General features: G+C 42.5%; 2 protein-coding genes across 2 annotated transcripts in view; one reads left to right on the top strand and one right to left on the bottom strand.

Moving 5' to 3' along the window:
* The window catches only part of MAN2A1 (mannosidase alpha class 2A member 1), a 183,980-nt gene extending 168,058 nt beyond the window's left edge, over positions 1-15,922 (bottom strand). Inside the window, exon 1 of the mRNA XM_003899978.5 lies at positions 14,753-15,922. Coding sequence (XP_003900027.1) covers positions 14,753-14,887 — 135 coding nt within the window. The 5' untranslated portion in view covers positions 14,888-15,922. The remainder of the gene's footprint in view (positions 1-14,752) is intronic.
* On the top strand, positions 14,888-15,916 carry LOC110743510. Its single transcript, XM_021939584.2, has one exon. The coding sequence runs from the start codon at positions 15,539-15,541 to the stop codon at positions 15,896-15,898; it is 360 nt and encodes a 119-aa protein (XP_021795276.2). The 5' UTR covers positions 14,888-15,538; the 3' UTR covers positions 15,899-15,916.
* Positions 15,923-16,599: the final 677 nt, after the last annotated feature.

The following is a 16,599-nucleotide window of genomic DNA, read 5'->3' as shown; positions in this document are numbered from 1 at the left end:
CTGAGTTTTAGAATCAATCAATTAAAAAATTTAAAGCCATTCTGGAGCCACAGTGGGGCATATGGACTAAGAGGCTGCAGTTTGCCAGGTAAAAGCCATGGTAGCTTGGACAGGCAGGGAAGGAACATGAAAGAATGACAAGAAAGATGAGCTAGGAATGGGAGGGGCAGGAAAGGAAAACAAAAAATGGCATTGAGTTTTTTGCTAGGGCAAGGGGGAGGATTATGGGTGGCATTTTAGAAGAACAGGCCCACAAGCCAGTTATTGGGGCGGAGACAGAGGGGCAAATGTTGTATTCTGAAACTATTAGATAGCTGAATGGTGGTGTCAGTGAACATGCAAGTCTGGAACTCAGGAAAGAAGTCAGGGCTAAATATATAAACTTGAGTGGCCAGAATAAATATGAATTTCAAGCAATGGGAACAAATGGGATTACCTAGAAAAAGCGCAGAGATCTGCCTTTTATAATTTAAAATGGCTCACTAGGCGATTCTCACACATTCCCAGTTAAGAAGTGCCGCATTAAAGCTAAATATAGGAACTGCGATTTGGTAAAAGAGAGTCTGTATTTCTAGCAGGGGTGTCATCGTTATTGCTGCAGTCCCTGGTCAGTCAGCTACTATTCAATCTCAACAGAAAAACCCTGCCTTTAGTCAGATCTCTGGAACTTAACAGGAAGGCCTTTGAGTTTGATAAAATGACAGGTAACCTTCCAAGTGCCCATTCCACCCCTTAAGATGTGTAGTGCTGAGGCCAAAAAGAGTGTGAACTGGGGCTGTGGCCACCTGTCTATCAATGAGCCACAAGCCAGTTATAGAAAACCTTTTAATGGTATTTTCCAGACTGAGAGCTTAACATGCCTGAATTTCTTCAAAATTGTGGAATCTGTCTTTGTGCAGCCACTTGTTCATTCAAAGAAATAAATGCCCTCAGGATGTGAGCACAAAAAATACATAGTTACAGAATCCCTCACCAAATTGCAGGAGCAATACACTCTTTGCCCAGGTAAATCATTTTTCATAAATCTCACACCTGCCTAGGTATGACAGTAACAGAAGCTGCTCAGATGCAGGTAAGAGTGCCAAATGACTGTGAAGGGAAAAGCTGGGACTCCAAGCCCAACATCCCTTGCTCTGGCGGGGCACTCAAGGGACTCATGACTACTGCAGCTGGGCCACCAAGCTAGTAGCTGCCAGAGTCACTACACAGGATCCAAGTCCTGACCTCAAATAATAGCATCCCATTCCCTCACCACCCTCCTCCAAAAATGTGGTCAGGACTCCAGTTGCTGACGTTTTCTACAGGTTCCAGGAAACAGCACCAGCTCCACCCTATGAGTTTTCAGATGTATGTTTAGATTAGAACCATATGGCCCTATCTGCACCAGCCCAATATGGCTGCACAGAAACTACCTCCTGTTGAGGCAACATTTTAGACACCAAGCTATTACATAAAATGAGACTATGCAAAACAGATACCCACTTAAAAATGACTGGAAGAAGGGTGTATAAGTAGGGCAAAATATGTAGATTATAAAATTTTAATAAAATGCAGTTTTATTACTTACAGATCCATTTAATAATTGCAATTAAGTGGCACTAAACATATTAACTGTTGACTAATAGAACTCTTTCTTTAATTCAGCACTTCCCAACCTGTTCTATGGAACACTATTCTTTGCAGAATTTTTTTTAAAAACCACACCGACTTTTCTTCTAAAACTTATTTTTAATTTATATTCTTATGCTTAGCACTCTGACAGAATCTGCCAACAGTGTATCCCACCCAAGAACTTGCATGAAGGTTCACGTGATACACTTTCAGACCTTAACAATTCTCAGCTAACCAGGGTCATGTTGTTACACATCATATAGGCAATGATTGCTGGTCTATGTTGGTAATCTGTCTTACATTTATGACAAATGCTTATCTTTGTACACAAGGTTATTAGGCACTATCCATTTATACTACCTAAACACATTTACCATGAATTAATGCCATGTATTGTATGTTAGGATATGCTAACAAAAGTTCTGTCAACATCTTATAATTTTACACAAGTAATTTTGACAAACAATTTCAACACAAAAAGAAAATAATTGTCAGTAATCAACCTAAACAGTGTTGGCCTATTAAAATAAATGCAACTGACATGTCTGAGATTGTTTTTCATACAGAAATAGTTTTGGAAAGCCTCTGAAGGCAGGGTTGTACTAAATAGATAATCAACCCCCCTTCAACCTTATTTATACTAATCATTTCCTGAATAAGTCCCTTCTATTTCTTATTGACAGGAGACAGGTATTTAGGCAAGTCTCATCTGAATTATTATAAATTCTGAATTTCCAAACTATTCTTTATACAAGCACTACAGACTCTAAAGTTTTACAAATTCTTTCCTATTGTCTTTCTTTATAAAAATCCATCTGTACCAACTGGTCTACAAGGGCAAGGTGAGACACAGTACATACCACAGAAGCAACAAATGCAGCAGTAAGACATAACATAATATATAACAATACGATTATAGCAAACCTCTAAATATCATACCACTGGCTATCAAAGATGAGTTAAGGATACAAATTTCTGGAGTTCTTCTCAAATCTCTTTTGTTTAAAACAATTATTGGTTGGATCTTCTACCTAAAAGTTGGAAGAAATATCCTATACCTCAAGTGTTATTATTTGACCCTACAAATTTTCCAGAGGTAGCCCTGGGTCAAAGACAGTTTTTACTTCTCCAGTTAATGCGGTCAGCTACCAGCCCAACAGAAGGGGGTTTTTCTTTACCATCAACAACAGGCAATTTGGAGGGTATTCTCAGAAATATGTCTGACCTTCAGAACAACCTTCAAACTTCAGTCCCCTATTTGGGGTGTTGCATTTTGATCCTTAATAAATCTCTCTCTCTCCCTCTCCACGACCTGTCTGCCCATCCTCCACACACACACACACACACACACACACACACACACACACACACACCTTATGTTCTGTCTTAAACAACCCAGAAAAAAATAATTTAGTCCTATCATTTGTGCCAAAGATGAGAAGGGTCTTTTTTAAACTCCTACTAAAATGCTTCTTAGAAATCCTTCCTTCTGATCATCTTACCTTTCCTTAGGTAAGGTGATCCATGAGCTGCAAGTTTGACAATTTGAACACAAGCTGCTTTATTTCATTAACATCTGCTACAAAATATTCTTAATGTAAGATGTACAGTTTTTGGTTATAAGAAATGTACCTGGCCCTGCCCTCACTCAGCACAGTCCCCAAGTGAGCTCATTCATTTTCGGCTATGCTGATGACTACCAGATCAGCATCTCCCTTCCCTGATCTCTCACTGGCTTTCCAGACCACTTGGTTATTTCCACTAACATCCACGTCATCATAAATGAAACCGAACTTGGCTTTCCAGATCAGCTTGTCTTTCAAGCTATCCCCTTCTGCAAATAGTACAACCAGTCTCCAATACCCCAATGGAAAAAGGTAGGAGAAATTCTCTGATTCAAGCCACTCATCATTACCCTTGATTAAATCTGTTAAAAAGCTCTGGTCTTTCTCTTTACAAAATGTCTCCACATTTTTCATCCTCTCAATTCTAGCCAATTCAATACTGGTACAGGGATTTACTGCCTTATGTCTATATTACCTCAAACAGATTCTCAGCTGCCTTCCTACTTGAGTCTTCCTACACACAGCTACCAGAATAATCTAGATTGAATATTCTCTTAGCTCCTTTCCAGGTCTAAAATTTTCTACAAAATTAATTCTCTCACACTGCTTTTCTCAAGCAGCTTGCTGGTATATTCAATAACTTGGAGTGGTTCACTACCATCTAACTCATAACTCTTCAGACAAACTCTCGGGGCAATTTGCAATCCGATCCTGAATTACCTACAGTGTTTTCCCAACTACTCTTTATAGGCACCAAAGATTCTAAATCAAGCCAATCTCCTCTAGGATTCAAAGCCTTCAGAAGCACCGTACTTTACACTAGCCATTTTCTTTCTCCCTTCAAAGTATTATCCAACAGGAAAAGCTTAGCTTCTTTACCCTCTCCTTTAGTCAGCTTAAGCCAGGCCATCACCAGAACTTGTTTCTGTTTCTGAGCTCTCTTTAAGGCCTTTGCCTTTATATCAGGAATATAAAAAATATTGACTCTTGTGTTAGTCTTAGCTCCTGTATCCCCAGAACTTAGAACAGTGCCTGCTACATAATAGGTATGCTACAAATCTGTCCATTGGTAACAACTAGCATTTATTGAGCACTTACTATATGCCAGGCAACATTCTAACCTCTTTAACTTTTAATGAATAACAGCACTTAACTGTCTCTAATAGTTTAACAAATGGCAGTTTGTTTTTCTAAATAACTAAAAAGTTATTTCAAAGCAAGTAATATATGTCTACCATAATTTCCATATTACCTAACACAGTAAATTTTCAAATATATGCTGGATATGGGTATAGTACAGCCAGAAGGCCAGTGAATTATAAGTCAGGATGCATGTCCCAGGTATGCTGTGACTGGACAAATTGCTGAGGTCTAGTTTATGTGTGACTCGGTGCCCTTATCTGAAAAATCAAAGACTAATACCTGTCCCAGAGGGACTCAGTCTACTCTACAATTCTATGCCTGAATTTTTCATATGTATGACTTTTCTGGAATGCTAGTGACTATTAAAAGAATGACTGCTTCACTGGGTTCTAAAGACACCAATTCAGGACTTTATGTAGAAAATGATGCTAAGAATGATTCACATTCTCAGGCTTCAATGTTCTGATGCTCTACAGGTAAAATGTTACCACCAAGGCCAAGACCCATAAATTCCACATTCCTCTACACCTGTGGTACAAAGAAACAGAAGGGAACTGCTACAAAGTACATCTTTAGCCCCAAAGTCCTCACCTTGAAGGGAAAGGCTTCTCATCACAAAGGAAACAAAGCACTATCAGTTCAAGAAGAAGAATGGCAATTTGAGTAAATAGTAATTGTGAACAACCAAAAAAAAAAACCGGCAAAACTTCATACTTTCAATCCTGAGTAGGCACAAGGCACCAAAATGTTGGTGCATACTGAGTTGTAAAATGATTTTTTAAATAATGAGATTCAAGAGATAGGAATCAATAACTTCTATTTCCTCTGACACTAACGAAAAGGGAAAGGAATTAGAAATAGACAGAAAAAACAAAAATTACATATAAGGAAGTCATGGTCCAGAAGTGAAGGAAACTGAAATACAGCATGATTCTCACCAGCTGGAATATAAGAGACTCCACTTGCTCTGATGCTCAGAATATTTCCTTCAAGTGGCACAGGTTTAATTATCAAGATTATCCCTTCTTCTTAGGAAGCCAAACTATCTGACATATATTGAATGGTATTTAATATCATAAAATTGAAAACACTATGTACTGGTTTTCTTTTTTTAACATTTTTTATTTCTTTAACTGACAAATTGGATGTGAGGGCAATCTGGCTGTGAAATCTGTCACCCATTGATTACCAGGGTTGATTTGGCTGATCTGGTTGGCTAGGCGGGTGTCCCCTTCCTCCCTCACCGCTCTATGTGCGTTCCTCCCGAAGCTACATGCTCAGTCAAAGAGGATGACCATCCCTGATAGAGGAGGACTGGTCTTTGGTCAAGGGTATGCAAGGAGCTGCACTCCCCTGCTGGAACCTCCAAACAAGCTCTCTTTAACTGACAAATAAAAATTGTACATATTTATCAAGTATATCATTTTGAAAAATGCATGCATTGTGGAATGCTAAATCAAGCTAATTAACACACGCATTACATCACATACTTTTTTGTGGTGAAAACACTTAAAATCTACTCTTTGCAATTTTCAAAACTACGATGTATTATCATTAACTATAATCAGCAGGTTGTACAATAGATCTCTTGAACTTATTCCTCCTACCTAAAATTCTGTATCCTTGTTTACTGGCTTTCAATTTTTGTAACCAACCTATAGTCAGAGCACATAACACATTCAGTCACAGGATGAAATGTAGATGACATAAGGTATGTTGATGTAAAAAAACTGATGGCTGAGGGAGGGTGAGAAATGAGAAGGAAAAGAAATGAGTGGGAGAAGGCTGAGAAGTACCAAATTCCTTGACTGACAGAGTGGGGAGTCGCTTCAGGTCTAAAGTTGATGGATCAAGAAAACAAATGCAATTACATCATTGAAAGTTGTTAATGTATATCAAACAAATTGAATACAAAACTTTTTAAAAACTGGGAAGAGTGGGGGTATTGAGTTAAATTCTCCATCTCTTATAAAGGGAAACAATAGCTCAAAATTGAAACAAAAATCAAAAAAGAGGTATATGCACGTATTTAGAGTTAAAGAAGGAAACCCACATGGAACATAAAGAAATGGTCAGAAGTGGGACTCAGAGAAGAGTGGACTAAAGATGGGGAAAAAAGGGAGAGGGATTCTATTGTCAATGTGTACCTTTCTATGTCATATGAATTATTTCTATGTGCATTTATACCCTGCACATGTTTAAAAGAAAAAAAAATCATTGGTAAAGTCCCAGCTCTCCAGACTCCTCACTGAAGCCAATGAACTGCACCGGCAAGAACATAAGACAGGGTCAAATTTGGAGTCTTCTCTGCTCATGGAAAAAGCATTTAATTTCTCTGGACTTCCAAAGGCACCACCTGCAAAGGCGGCCAGTGGTAAATCCATTTACATGTGAAAAATACAAAAATGCATACTTTTTTTAATGAAAAAAAAAATATTTAACTCTACTTAACACTAACCTTAACACTACTCAATGAGACACATTGCCCCCATTTTGTTCAGACTAAGTATACTGCAATTTAAAGATGATACTAAAATCTCTTGAGGACACAAATGAGGTGTTGGCCTGTGTCATAGCAAAGAAAGTGACATATAATCTTTAAAAGTGAAGAAAATGATGAAAATTAGCAAGAATTACTCTTCGATAAGCAGAAGAACAGGTCAGTACCTCTGCTGACAACCTGAAAGTACCCTGCCTCCAAGCTGAGCAACGCTCAGGATCCCAGAGACTGGCTGAGTTTCATATTCTACTTAACATCTTATGAAGAAGATACCTATACCTGAGCTCTCCCTTCTCAGAACTAACCCAAGCAATCAGACTGGGCTCAGAATTAAGCCCATCTGTGAATTACAGCAGATCCAAAAAGTCATATTTCGTCTTGAAGCTACAGATCAATTTTGCCTAGTTCATGGCCCAGAACCTTCCTTCCCAGAGCAGTCCTACAGTGTAAAACCTTCAGGTGAAAGAAGAGAAGCAAACTCATCAAGCATGTCCGTGCTCTAGCATCGAAGTTCCCCAAGGATACCTGGAAATCTATGAAACATGCAGATTACACAAGTTTTAAACCACTCTCTAAAAACACAAAGTTTGCCCAATGCTTATCTAATAACCAATTTATGAGAATTGTTTGTCTTTAATTAACTCACATATACTTTAACAGATCTAACCATACTATTTGCCTCCATTATTAACACTAGAGAAATATAGTTTAAACTGGGGATTGGCAAACTCTGAAAAGGGCCAGATAGTAAATATTTTAGGTTTTGTGAGCCAGTTTCTGTCTTAACTACTAAACTTTGCCACTGCTGTGAGAAAGTGGCCAGAGAAAATTGGTAGATGAATGACTATGGCTATGTCATGAAACATTATTAAACCATTTAAAAATGTAAAAACCATTCTTAGCTCACAGCCCTACAAAGACAGGCAGCAGGCAGATTTCACTCATAGTCAGCTGACTTAGGCAAAGTTCAAAACCAGAGGCCTTGGAGACAAAAGAAAGAAGATTATTTGTCAAGAACTTCATTCTTTCCCTGCCTTCCCACTTCCATCACACTTTCGTAAAAAATGCTATTTAGAGGACAAGATGAAACGATCAGGAGGAAAGTCTCTATCCACTCTCCTTATTTCCCAGTTTCTTTCCATGCTTTTTCTCATCTCAAGAACATATTTAAAACGTTGTAACCAGAATCATCAAAATTAACAGAAATAAAAACAATATACTGAAAAGTAAATAGTCTGCCTGAGAAAACTGCAGACATTTCAAAACATTTTTGCAGACAATTTTTATACTACCTTATTAATCAATATACCTTATCTTCCTATGCTAAAAGGCAAGGGGAATAAATCTGGACAAGTGCCAACCTCTAATTCAACTGGAAGAAAGTAAAAGATGATCTATTTACCAGACCCTAATGTTTTTCTCAGAATACATATGTCCAATTGGAAAAGATTTTTTTAAGTTCCATTATAATAATCTTCCATTTTTTCCTTTAACTTACATATGAACATAATCTATCCTTGTAATTTTTTGTAACATACTACAATTTAGAATCCTAAATATGTAAGTGAATTTTAGGCATCCTGAGGAAGAATAGAGGTCACCCATCAAAAAATGCTAGTTGGCTTTTTGAGCTTCAGCCTTTTGATCACTCCTTCCTAAAACACAAAGTGCTAATGATGTGTACTGGGTATAAAGAATAGGCCTTTGACAAAACCACAGCCAATGCAGTTTCAACAGGGATGATTCCCACTCCCAGAGGATATTGAGAGCAGTGTCTGGAGACAGTGTTCATTCCTACAACTAGGGGACAGAGAGAGAACGGTGATGCTGGCAGATATTGGGTAGAGAGCAAGGATGCTGCTAGACACCCTACAATGCACAGGACAGCCCTTAAGACCAAAGAATTCTCTGGCCCAAAATGTCAACAGCAAAGAGGCTGCAAACCCTGGATAGAGGCAGCAAATGGTAGAGCATGTACCATTTTAAACTAAAGTACTTTAAAGTTGATCTCTTCTTTAGAAAACAGTATGTTAGATTTAGAAATTTAACATTAAGATATTTAAGAGATACCGACCAGGCGCAGAGGCTCAAACCTGTAATCCCAGCACTTTGGGAGGTCGAGGCAGGCAGATCACAAGGTCAGGAGATCGAGACCATCCTGGTCAACATGGTGAAACCCCATCTCTACTAAAAATACGAAAATTAGCCAGGCATGGTGGTGGGCGCCTGTAGTCCCAGCTACTCAGGAGGCTGAGGCAGGAGAATCGTTTGAACCCGGGAGACGGAGATTGCAGTGAGCCGAGATTGCACCACTACACTCCAGCCTGGCGACACAGTAAGACTCCATCTCAAAAAAAAAAAAAAAGAAAAAAAAAGATATTCACTAGATACCTACTATCCGCCTGTCTGCATAAAAATATAATTACCTTAAACAGGGCACTCTTTCAGAAAAGCTATGCTATGACCTCAAGTGACACAGTTCATCAAATCAAATGATTTACTTCCTCCCTATTATAGGCAAATTTAGCTATACTCACTAAAGCACTAGATGTGAGCTCCATTTCAGTACAATTAATCCACAAATCTGTCTGAATTTAAACATGGTTTCAATCTTAAAAATAGCAGCTTGGCTTGATAACTGAAACAGAAACCCATTTTAGTTAAAATGTCCTACTTCTTCTTCTGATTAACCTACTAATAACAACTGAGAAGCAAAAATAACTATTTTAGAGTTCTTCCTCCTTGCCTTAAGTTCTGCTCAAACTTTTATAAAAGCTGCTGCTATCAGGAACTTTACCAAGACAGAAGGGACAAAAAATGCAATAAGGCCTTTACAATCCAGTAAACACAGGTCATCAGAGCTGCTAAATATCCTTTCATTTTCTTAAAGATTATAGAAGTTGGAGAACAAGGGAAAACTAAGACTCTTGAATGCAAAAAAAGCTAAGAATAAACCAGGTGATCAGCAACAGCTAGGGAACCACTCATTCCAGGAAACTCTCAACACTTCACTCCTTCAAAAAAGACTAAAGTTTTCAGTTATCACAAAAAGCAATAGCTGACTCAAAAACAAATAAAAGTGGTCATGTTAGTCACTACTATGCCCACAGCCCAGACACCTCTTAATGCAAATTAAAAGCTAAGACAGAAAATCCCCTTCCAATAATACAACTGTGACATCTCCCTGACAAAAAAATTTGCTTAGGCCCTGATAACAGTGTTCATCTGGGAACAACACACCCAATTCAATTTAAACAAAAACAAACAAACAAAAACATAAACTACTATCTTCAAACCACAGATAGTCATGAGTATCTGGCCCTGGTGGTTTATAGGAAGTCAGTTTGGGTCTTAGTGAAAAATGCTGATCAGGGAAGAGTCCCACAGGGCTGTTGGACCAAAGAGGAGTTACAGAAAACCATCCTCAAAAGGCTCTAATGTTTGTTTTTGCATTCCTAAATGCTGGATGCACTATCAAAGTTCCATCACTTCCCAAAAAACACAGATCTCAGTATTATATCCCAGGAAATAAGACAAACTCCCTCATACAAACGTGAACAAACCCCAGCAGCAAGTGCTATTGTTTATAAATAGACTGCACTGAAGGAAGGGGAAGGAGATCATATTTTCCTTATATGTCATTCTTAAGTAAGATTTACAGATTTATGAAAGCAAGAAAAAAAACTGGGGAATCAAAGTCCTAGTTATACATATTGCCATGGGTTAACTTTCATTAATAACATCTACTGTGCTAGACTCTTAAGAAGTACTACTGATGAAAAGCATGTAAGCACATTTCTGTATCTGTATTATAGTAAGTTAAAAAAAAAAAAAAAAAAGGCAACTGGGACCAGTGGATCACACCTATAATCCCAGCACTTTGGAAGGCTGAGGCAAGGGAACAGCCTAAGGCCAAGAATTCGAAACTAGATAGTCAACATAGAAAGACCCGGTCTCTACAAAATAAAAATTTTAAAACTGGCTAGGCACAGTGGCATACACACCTGTAGTCCCAGCTACTCAGAAGGCTGAGGTGGGAGAATGCCTTGGGCCCAAGAATTCAAGGCCACTGCAGTAAGCTGTGATTGCATCACTGCACTCCAGCCTGGATGACAGAGCAAGACCCTGTCCCAAAGAAAAAAAAGAAAAAGGTATGCAAGTTTCCACCTTCTAATGGCTTTCAATCAAATGCTTATCTAAAGGCATTCTCACTTAATCACTTGATAAATGTTACATAGGCAAAAAGATAAAAGTTTTAACTTCACTTTCACATTTTCCATCAGAGTCTCAATTTCTGTATTTTAAGAGTTAATCTCTACGGTCATATGCTACACTAATTATTTAAAGAGTGATCATTTGTTATACAAAACCTGACTCATTAATTTACTTCTCTAGATCCAAACATCAGACATTAATAAGACAACCCTATTATACACACCATAGATAGTAAGGAACTTGTGAAATCTGCTTGTAAGAAGTGATGACTAATTTCAGGGAGACCTTAACAAAGTTTCTCCTTTCCATCTGCTCAAATTCTTCCAAGTTATCATAAAGCATTTTCAGGACATTAGTCCTTGACCAACCTCTCATTCACAGTGGAATTTTTATTAATTTTCTTAGCTGAGATTTATTAACCCTGAAATATACACACAAGTTACATCAGATTAGGCCCCCTGTTGCCTCTAGTCCTCCAAGAAGCAGAAGGAAGGCTTCAGAGTGCTTCAGGATAGATTTCCAAAGAATATCTCAGAGGCAGGCAGCTGCTCCGGGGTGACAGAAACTGGAGCACCCTGAGCCAGCCCACTCTTGCCCCAGAGTCCAGCCAAATGGTGGAAAACACAAGAGTTTTCCCTCTCCAAAAAAAACAACAAATAGATTGCTCTCAATCTAGGATGGTCTTTAAAAATATCTTGTTTACAAGATGAACCTAAAGCCTGGTGAAGGTTCCATATCAACTGAAACCAACTAAAATGGACAATTTAGAGGAACTCAACACCTATCTAAATAAACCATTCTACTAGACACCAAAAATGACACATAGTGACCAACCTGCTTGGCTCTACTAAAACTCAAGAAAAAATTCAGTACCCAAACTTGCCAAAGAAATGTATTGCAACCTTCTTTTACTATGTTTGGTGTTATTAAGTTAGAAGCAGTGAAAAAAATAAATAAAAATCAAAAAAAGAATCAACTCAAGTTCTGGATGCTGGACTACATAATGGTTTTCATTATAATGTTTAGCTCTGAAATGAGCTCAGACATTCTGGGAAGGTATAAATCTCAAGTGATAAATGTTTCTGAAAAAGGACCACACTCATTATGGCTTCAGAATAGAAGTTCCTTTAGTTATAAGCTAAAGTACCAGAAAGCAACATGCTCTGCATCAGGGGTACCGGATCCCAGGGCCGTGGACCTGTTAGGAACCAGGCCACACAGCAGGAGGTGAATGGCATAGCAGGTCAGCAAGCATTACAGTCTGAGCTCCACCTCCTGTCAGATCAGCAGCAGCATTAGATTCTCATAGGAGCCCGAACCTTACTGTGAACTGCGCATGAGAGGGAGCTAGGTCGCATGGTCCTTATGAGAATCTAATGCCTGATGATCTGAGGTGGAACAGTTTCGTCCTCGAAATCTCTGATTACCCCCCAACCCCACCCCTGTCTGTGGAAAAACTGTCTTCCAGGAAACCAGTCCCCAGCACAAAAAGGTTGAGGATCACTGCTTTCTATTTTACATCAGGTCTTTCCATAAGCAGATGGCAGCCTAAACAGTAGGCAACAGATTCCTAAGAGGCACGACAACATAGTGGCTGGGAGCCTGGGCTACAAAGGCTACCTGTTCAAATCTCAGCTTACAGCTGTGTGACCTTGGGCAAGCTAATTAATCTCTCCGTGCCTCAGTTCCCTCGCCCACTGAAGTTTACCTAAGATACGAAGGCTAATGTCACACACATAACAGTGAAGCTTACAGAAGGGTCTTATAATGTCTGACTGCTTGGGGAGTCAGTGGCCCTCCGAGCACTCAAAGAATATCTTCTTTCTGCAGTGAAAATCCAGTATAGAAAATCTGAGAAAGGCAATCTTAAATACAAAATGCTCTACCTCCCAGTTCAGTACCAATAGCCTTCTCCTCCAGCAGCCACTTTCACCTTTCATCAAATGCTTTACACTTAAAGCAGAACTTCAGCCTCTCATTGAGGACTAAGGATGGGTATTACAATATTGGAATTAGCTTTGCCTAAGATTTCCCAGTAACTGAATGAGTCACTCACGTCTTTAGAAATAGAGAAAATGTCAAAGTTGCCAGAAAACCCAGGTCCAGATGTTTGCATAAATCATTTTCAAGTGATCATCAAGCCAAAGCCAAAGGACATTATTTAAGGAAATGCTTTAAGTAAAATATATCACTTTTTATGATTTTCTTGTAATGGAGGAAATTCTGAAAATAAGGTTACTGGAGGGAAAAAAATTACAGTAATTTCAATACCAAAATTACACAACATATCAAGCTAAGCTTAAAACTCGTTACCTTTTTCCAACTGTTCTCTCCAACCTCATCAAGAAGCACTGGACAAGCTCTGAGCTCAAGATTTAAAGATGCCCATAGTGCTTGTTTCTATTTTCTCTGTCATACTACCTAAGGGAAGCAGAGGCTTTTAAAATTTTGATACATCTCTCTGCAGCAAGATTTTTAATACCTCTCACCGACAAAACATGTTCAGTGCTCTGTATTGATGATAGCACCCATAAAAGGGTCTTTTTTCACTTTCAAAATAATTCCAGTAAAGTTTGTCCTTTAATCTCAATTAAATTCATGCCATTTGCTCTAGCATAACAGAAAAAAATGGCAAGAATATTCTTTGGTCATTTAAGTTGTCACAAAAGAGAAAAAAATATCAACTTCACGTCTAGGCTTCTCTCTCTCTCTCGTAAGTCAAGTAGGAATAGTTAGATTGCCCTGTCAGGGTTTGAGTTCTTCAGGTTCATCCGTTCCAGAGCACACTACACAATACCCAGTTCCACCGCAATTTCTGAAGTGCACAGGTTATTGGCAAATAACTTGAAACTGAACTCGCACATGCCGCGCGGCGGGTACCCTTCCAAAGGGAACAGATTGTGTCCACTTTGCTTATTTTCGGTAACTTTAAATAAGACTTTGGATGGGTCGTTTTCCCAACTCATTTACCAATTTTACCACTGGACGCAGGGCTGAGCGCCCCACAGCTTTCGGCCGGAGTATAACACGCGCTTCCCCACTCGGTTCCCCATGTCTGCCACAAACAATCCAGAGGTAATAGCTGAAGAATGACGACACTAAAATCAACCTACAGATTCACATCTAAAACGGCCGCAACACGAAATAAACTTCTCTCTCTTCAGAGGCAGTGGGGAAGAAATAATAATAATAATAATAAGGCTAGGTGGGATCGGTTTGATCCATTTCCGAGACTCGGTGAGCGCAGGGGTCTGGGCTGGTGCGGGCGACTTAACCCCGTAAGAGCCGAGAACGACCCCACCGCCATACGCGGGACCCGGGCTGGGGGGGGGGGCGCCTCACGCCGCGCCCGTTCCCCCGCCAGCAGGTGCCCGAAGCCACCCCAACAGGCCGGGTGCGAATGCCGGAACATGGCCACTTCCCTGAGAGCGATGCCGCCGCCGCCGCACGCCGCCTGGCACTTTGTTAACTCGGCGCGCCCGGGCGAGATGGCTCCCAAGAGATGGTCATTGCCGTCCGAGAGCTACAGAGCCCCGGCTGGCGGCGGCTGGGACCCTCCCCTGGCCTGGCCTCGCCCAGCACCGGTGTGGGGCCGCGGCAGGAGGAAGAGGTCGGGGAGGAGCCGGTAATCAGGAGCCCGCACGCCTGGCCCCCCCGGTAACCAAGGGCCCGCACGCCTGGCCCCTCGGAGCCCCGCGCCCCCTTCCCAGGTGCTTACCTGAGGAAAGGAGCCCTCGCGGCGCGGGTTCCTGGGGTAGTCTAAGTGACCCCGGTCCAGCATCAGATAAAGCGAGAAAATCACCACACAGAAGATCGCACTGCCGAACACGGTGAACTGGCGGCTTAACTTCATTTTCCTCGATAGACTCGGGGCCAGGACACTGTCCTCAGCCAGAGGAGACAGCGGACTGTTGACTCCAGAAAGCAGCCGCCGGAGGCTCCCTTCTCCCAGGCTGCGCGCCCTCCGCGCTGTCGGCTGCGGGTGCGAGTCCCAGCCGTGCTCCGCACCTAGTCTCGGGCGCCACCACACGCCCTTGGCCTTCGCCCTGGCCTGCCGCCCTCCCCGGGGCCGGGCGCCCCTCTCGAGGCGAGACTCGCCGGCAGCTGGGAAGGGGCCCCCACAAACTTGATTGTAAGCTCAGCGCCGACCTCCGGCAGGGCGCGCGGGGCAGGCGGAGGAGAGGTCGCTGCCCGCACTTCCTGCCACCGCCGCGCCAACTGAGTCGGCAGGAAAAGTTTTCTCGACGAGGGCAGGCGTGTCCTCCTCACCCAGGGGAGGCGCGGGTTCGGCAGTTCCCGGGCCGGGGCCGCGCAGCTAGGTCAGAGAAGCGGAGGAGAAAGGAACAGGGTCGTGAAGAGCCTAGCCCTACAACTTCTAGCCGGGACGGTCGGGCCCGCCCCCGCGGCACCGCCCCCGCCTCCCCCAACTGAGCCCCTTCCTGCCGCCGCCGCCGCCGCTGCCGCTGGGCCGGTGTGTACCCTGGACTCCGGGGCGCACGAATTGATGAGTTTCCTCAGAGCTAGCATCCGCTTGCCGGCCTCTCCCGCCCCCAGCCGTCTCTACCTTCCCCCTCCCGAACCCAGGCTGCGCGGGGAGGTGCAGGGGGCGGGCGGTGGCAACGCGGGGAGAAGGAAAAGGAGAGCAGGGAGAAAAGGACCGTCCCCGGAGAGAAGCCCGCTCCAGCTGCAGCCGCGATCCCCCTCCCTCTTTCCCGCCCCACAAACGCGGAGATGGCGGCGGCAGCGGCGAAAGGAAGCGCCGGTTCTCCAGCGCCACTTGGCGCTCCAGCACCGCCTGCTACGAGCAGGAGGAGACAGCGGCGGCGCGGCGGCCGCCGGGTCAATAAGCGCCGACAGCCCCTGAGCCGAGCGGGCGGCTGGCCCCGCCCCCTCCCGACGCTCCGAGTTGAGGGGGCGGGCCCCCCGGCGCCCAATCGCAGAGCGTCACCGGCCGGACCCGCCCCGCGCCTGCCTCCCAGTGTCCCGGCGGTAGGAAGACCTTACAAGGCTCTTGTGACCTGGCAGGCAGCTTTCTGGGAGTTGAGGCCTTCGGAGGCGTTCAGGCGCCAGCACCCCACGTCCAACAGGGGTTGAACTTACACCCAACTTCCCTTTGTTGCCCAGGTTTCCTATCCTAGGACACTCGGGCCTGGCGTGCCTGGAAGAGTACTTAGTGAAGGGCTGGAGGAAACGCAAGAGAAGAGGGCTTGCACATTCTCTTCGGGCTATTTCCTTCTTTGGTCACAGCCTGTTGAAACCTGGGGGAAAGGAGACTGACAAAGGGCCGTCCAGGCACATGTAGAAACATCTGACTGCGAATTCCATGAGTGTAATCTGAGAAGTGATGCTTGTGCCAGTTATTGATTGCCTCTCAGCTCCAAATTCACCCTTTTTGACTGCACTGTAAAAATGGATCTGAGCCTTTTAAACAGTTTTTCGTTTGCCTTCTGGGACTGAAGCTTTGTCAGTAGAGGGCGCTGAAGAGACATTACAGAAAAAAAGGATTTTGCTTCCTGGTTTCTGTGTATTGATAGGCTTTTGCAGCATACCTGGCTTTCTCCAGTG

The sequence above is a fragment of the Papio anubis genome, chromosome 5 (assembly GCF_008728515.1).
Source record: "Papio anubis isolate 15944 chromosome 5, Panubis1.0, whole genome shotgun sequence".
Lineage (NCBI taxonomy): Eukaryota > Metazoa > Chordata > Mammalia > Primates > Cercopithecidae > Papio > Papio anubis.
This window is presented reverse-complemented; position numbering and strand designations above follow the sequence as displayed.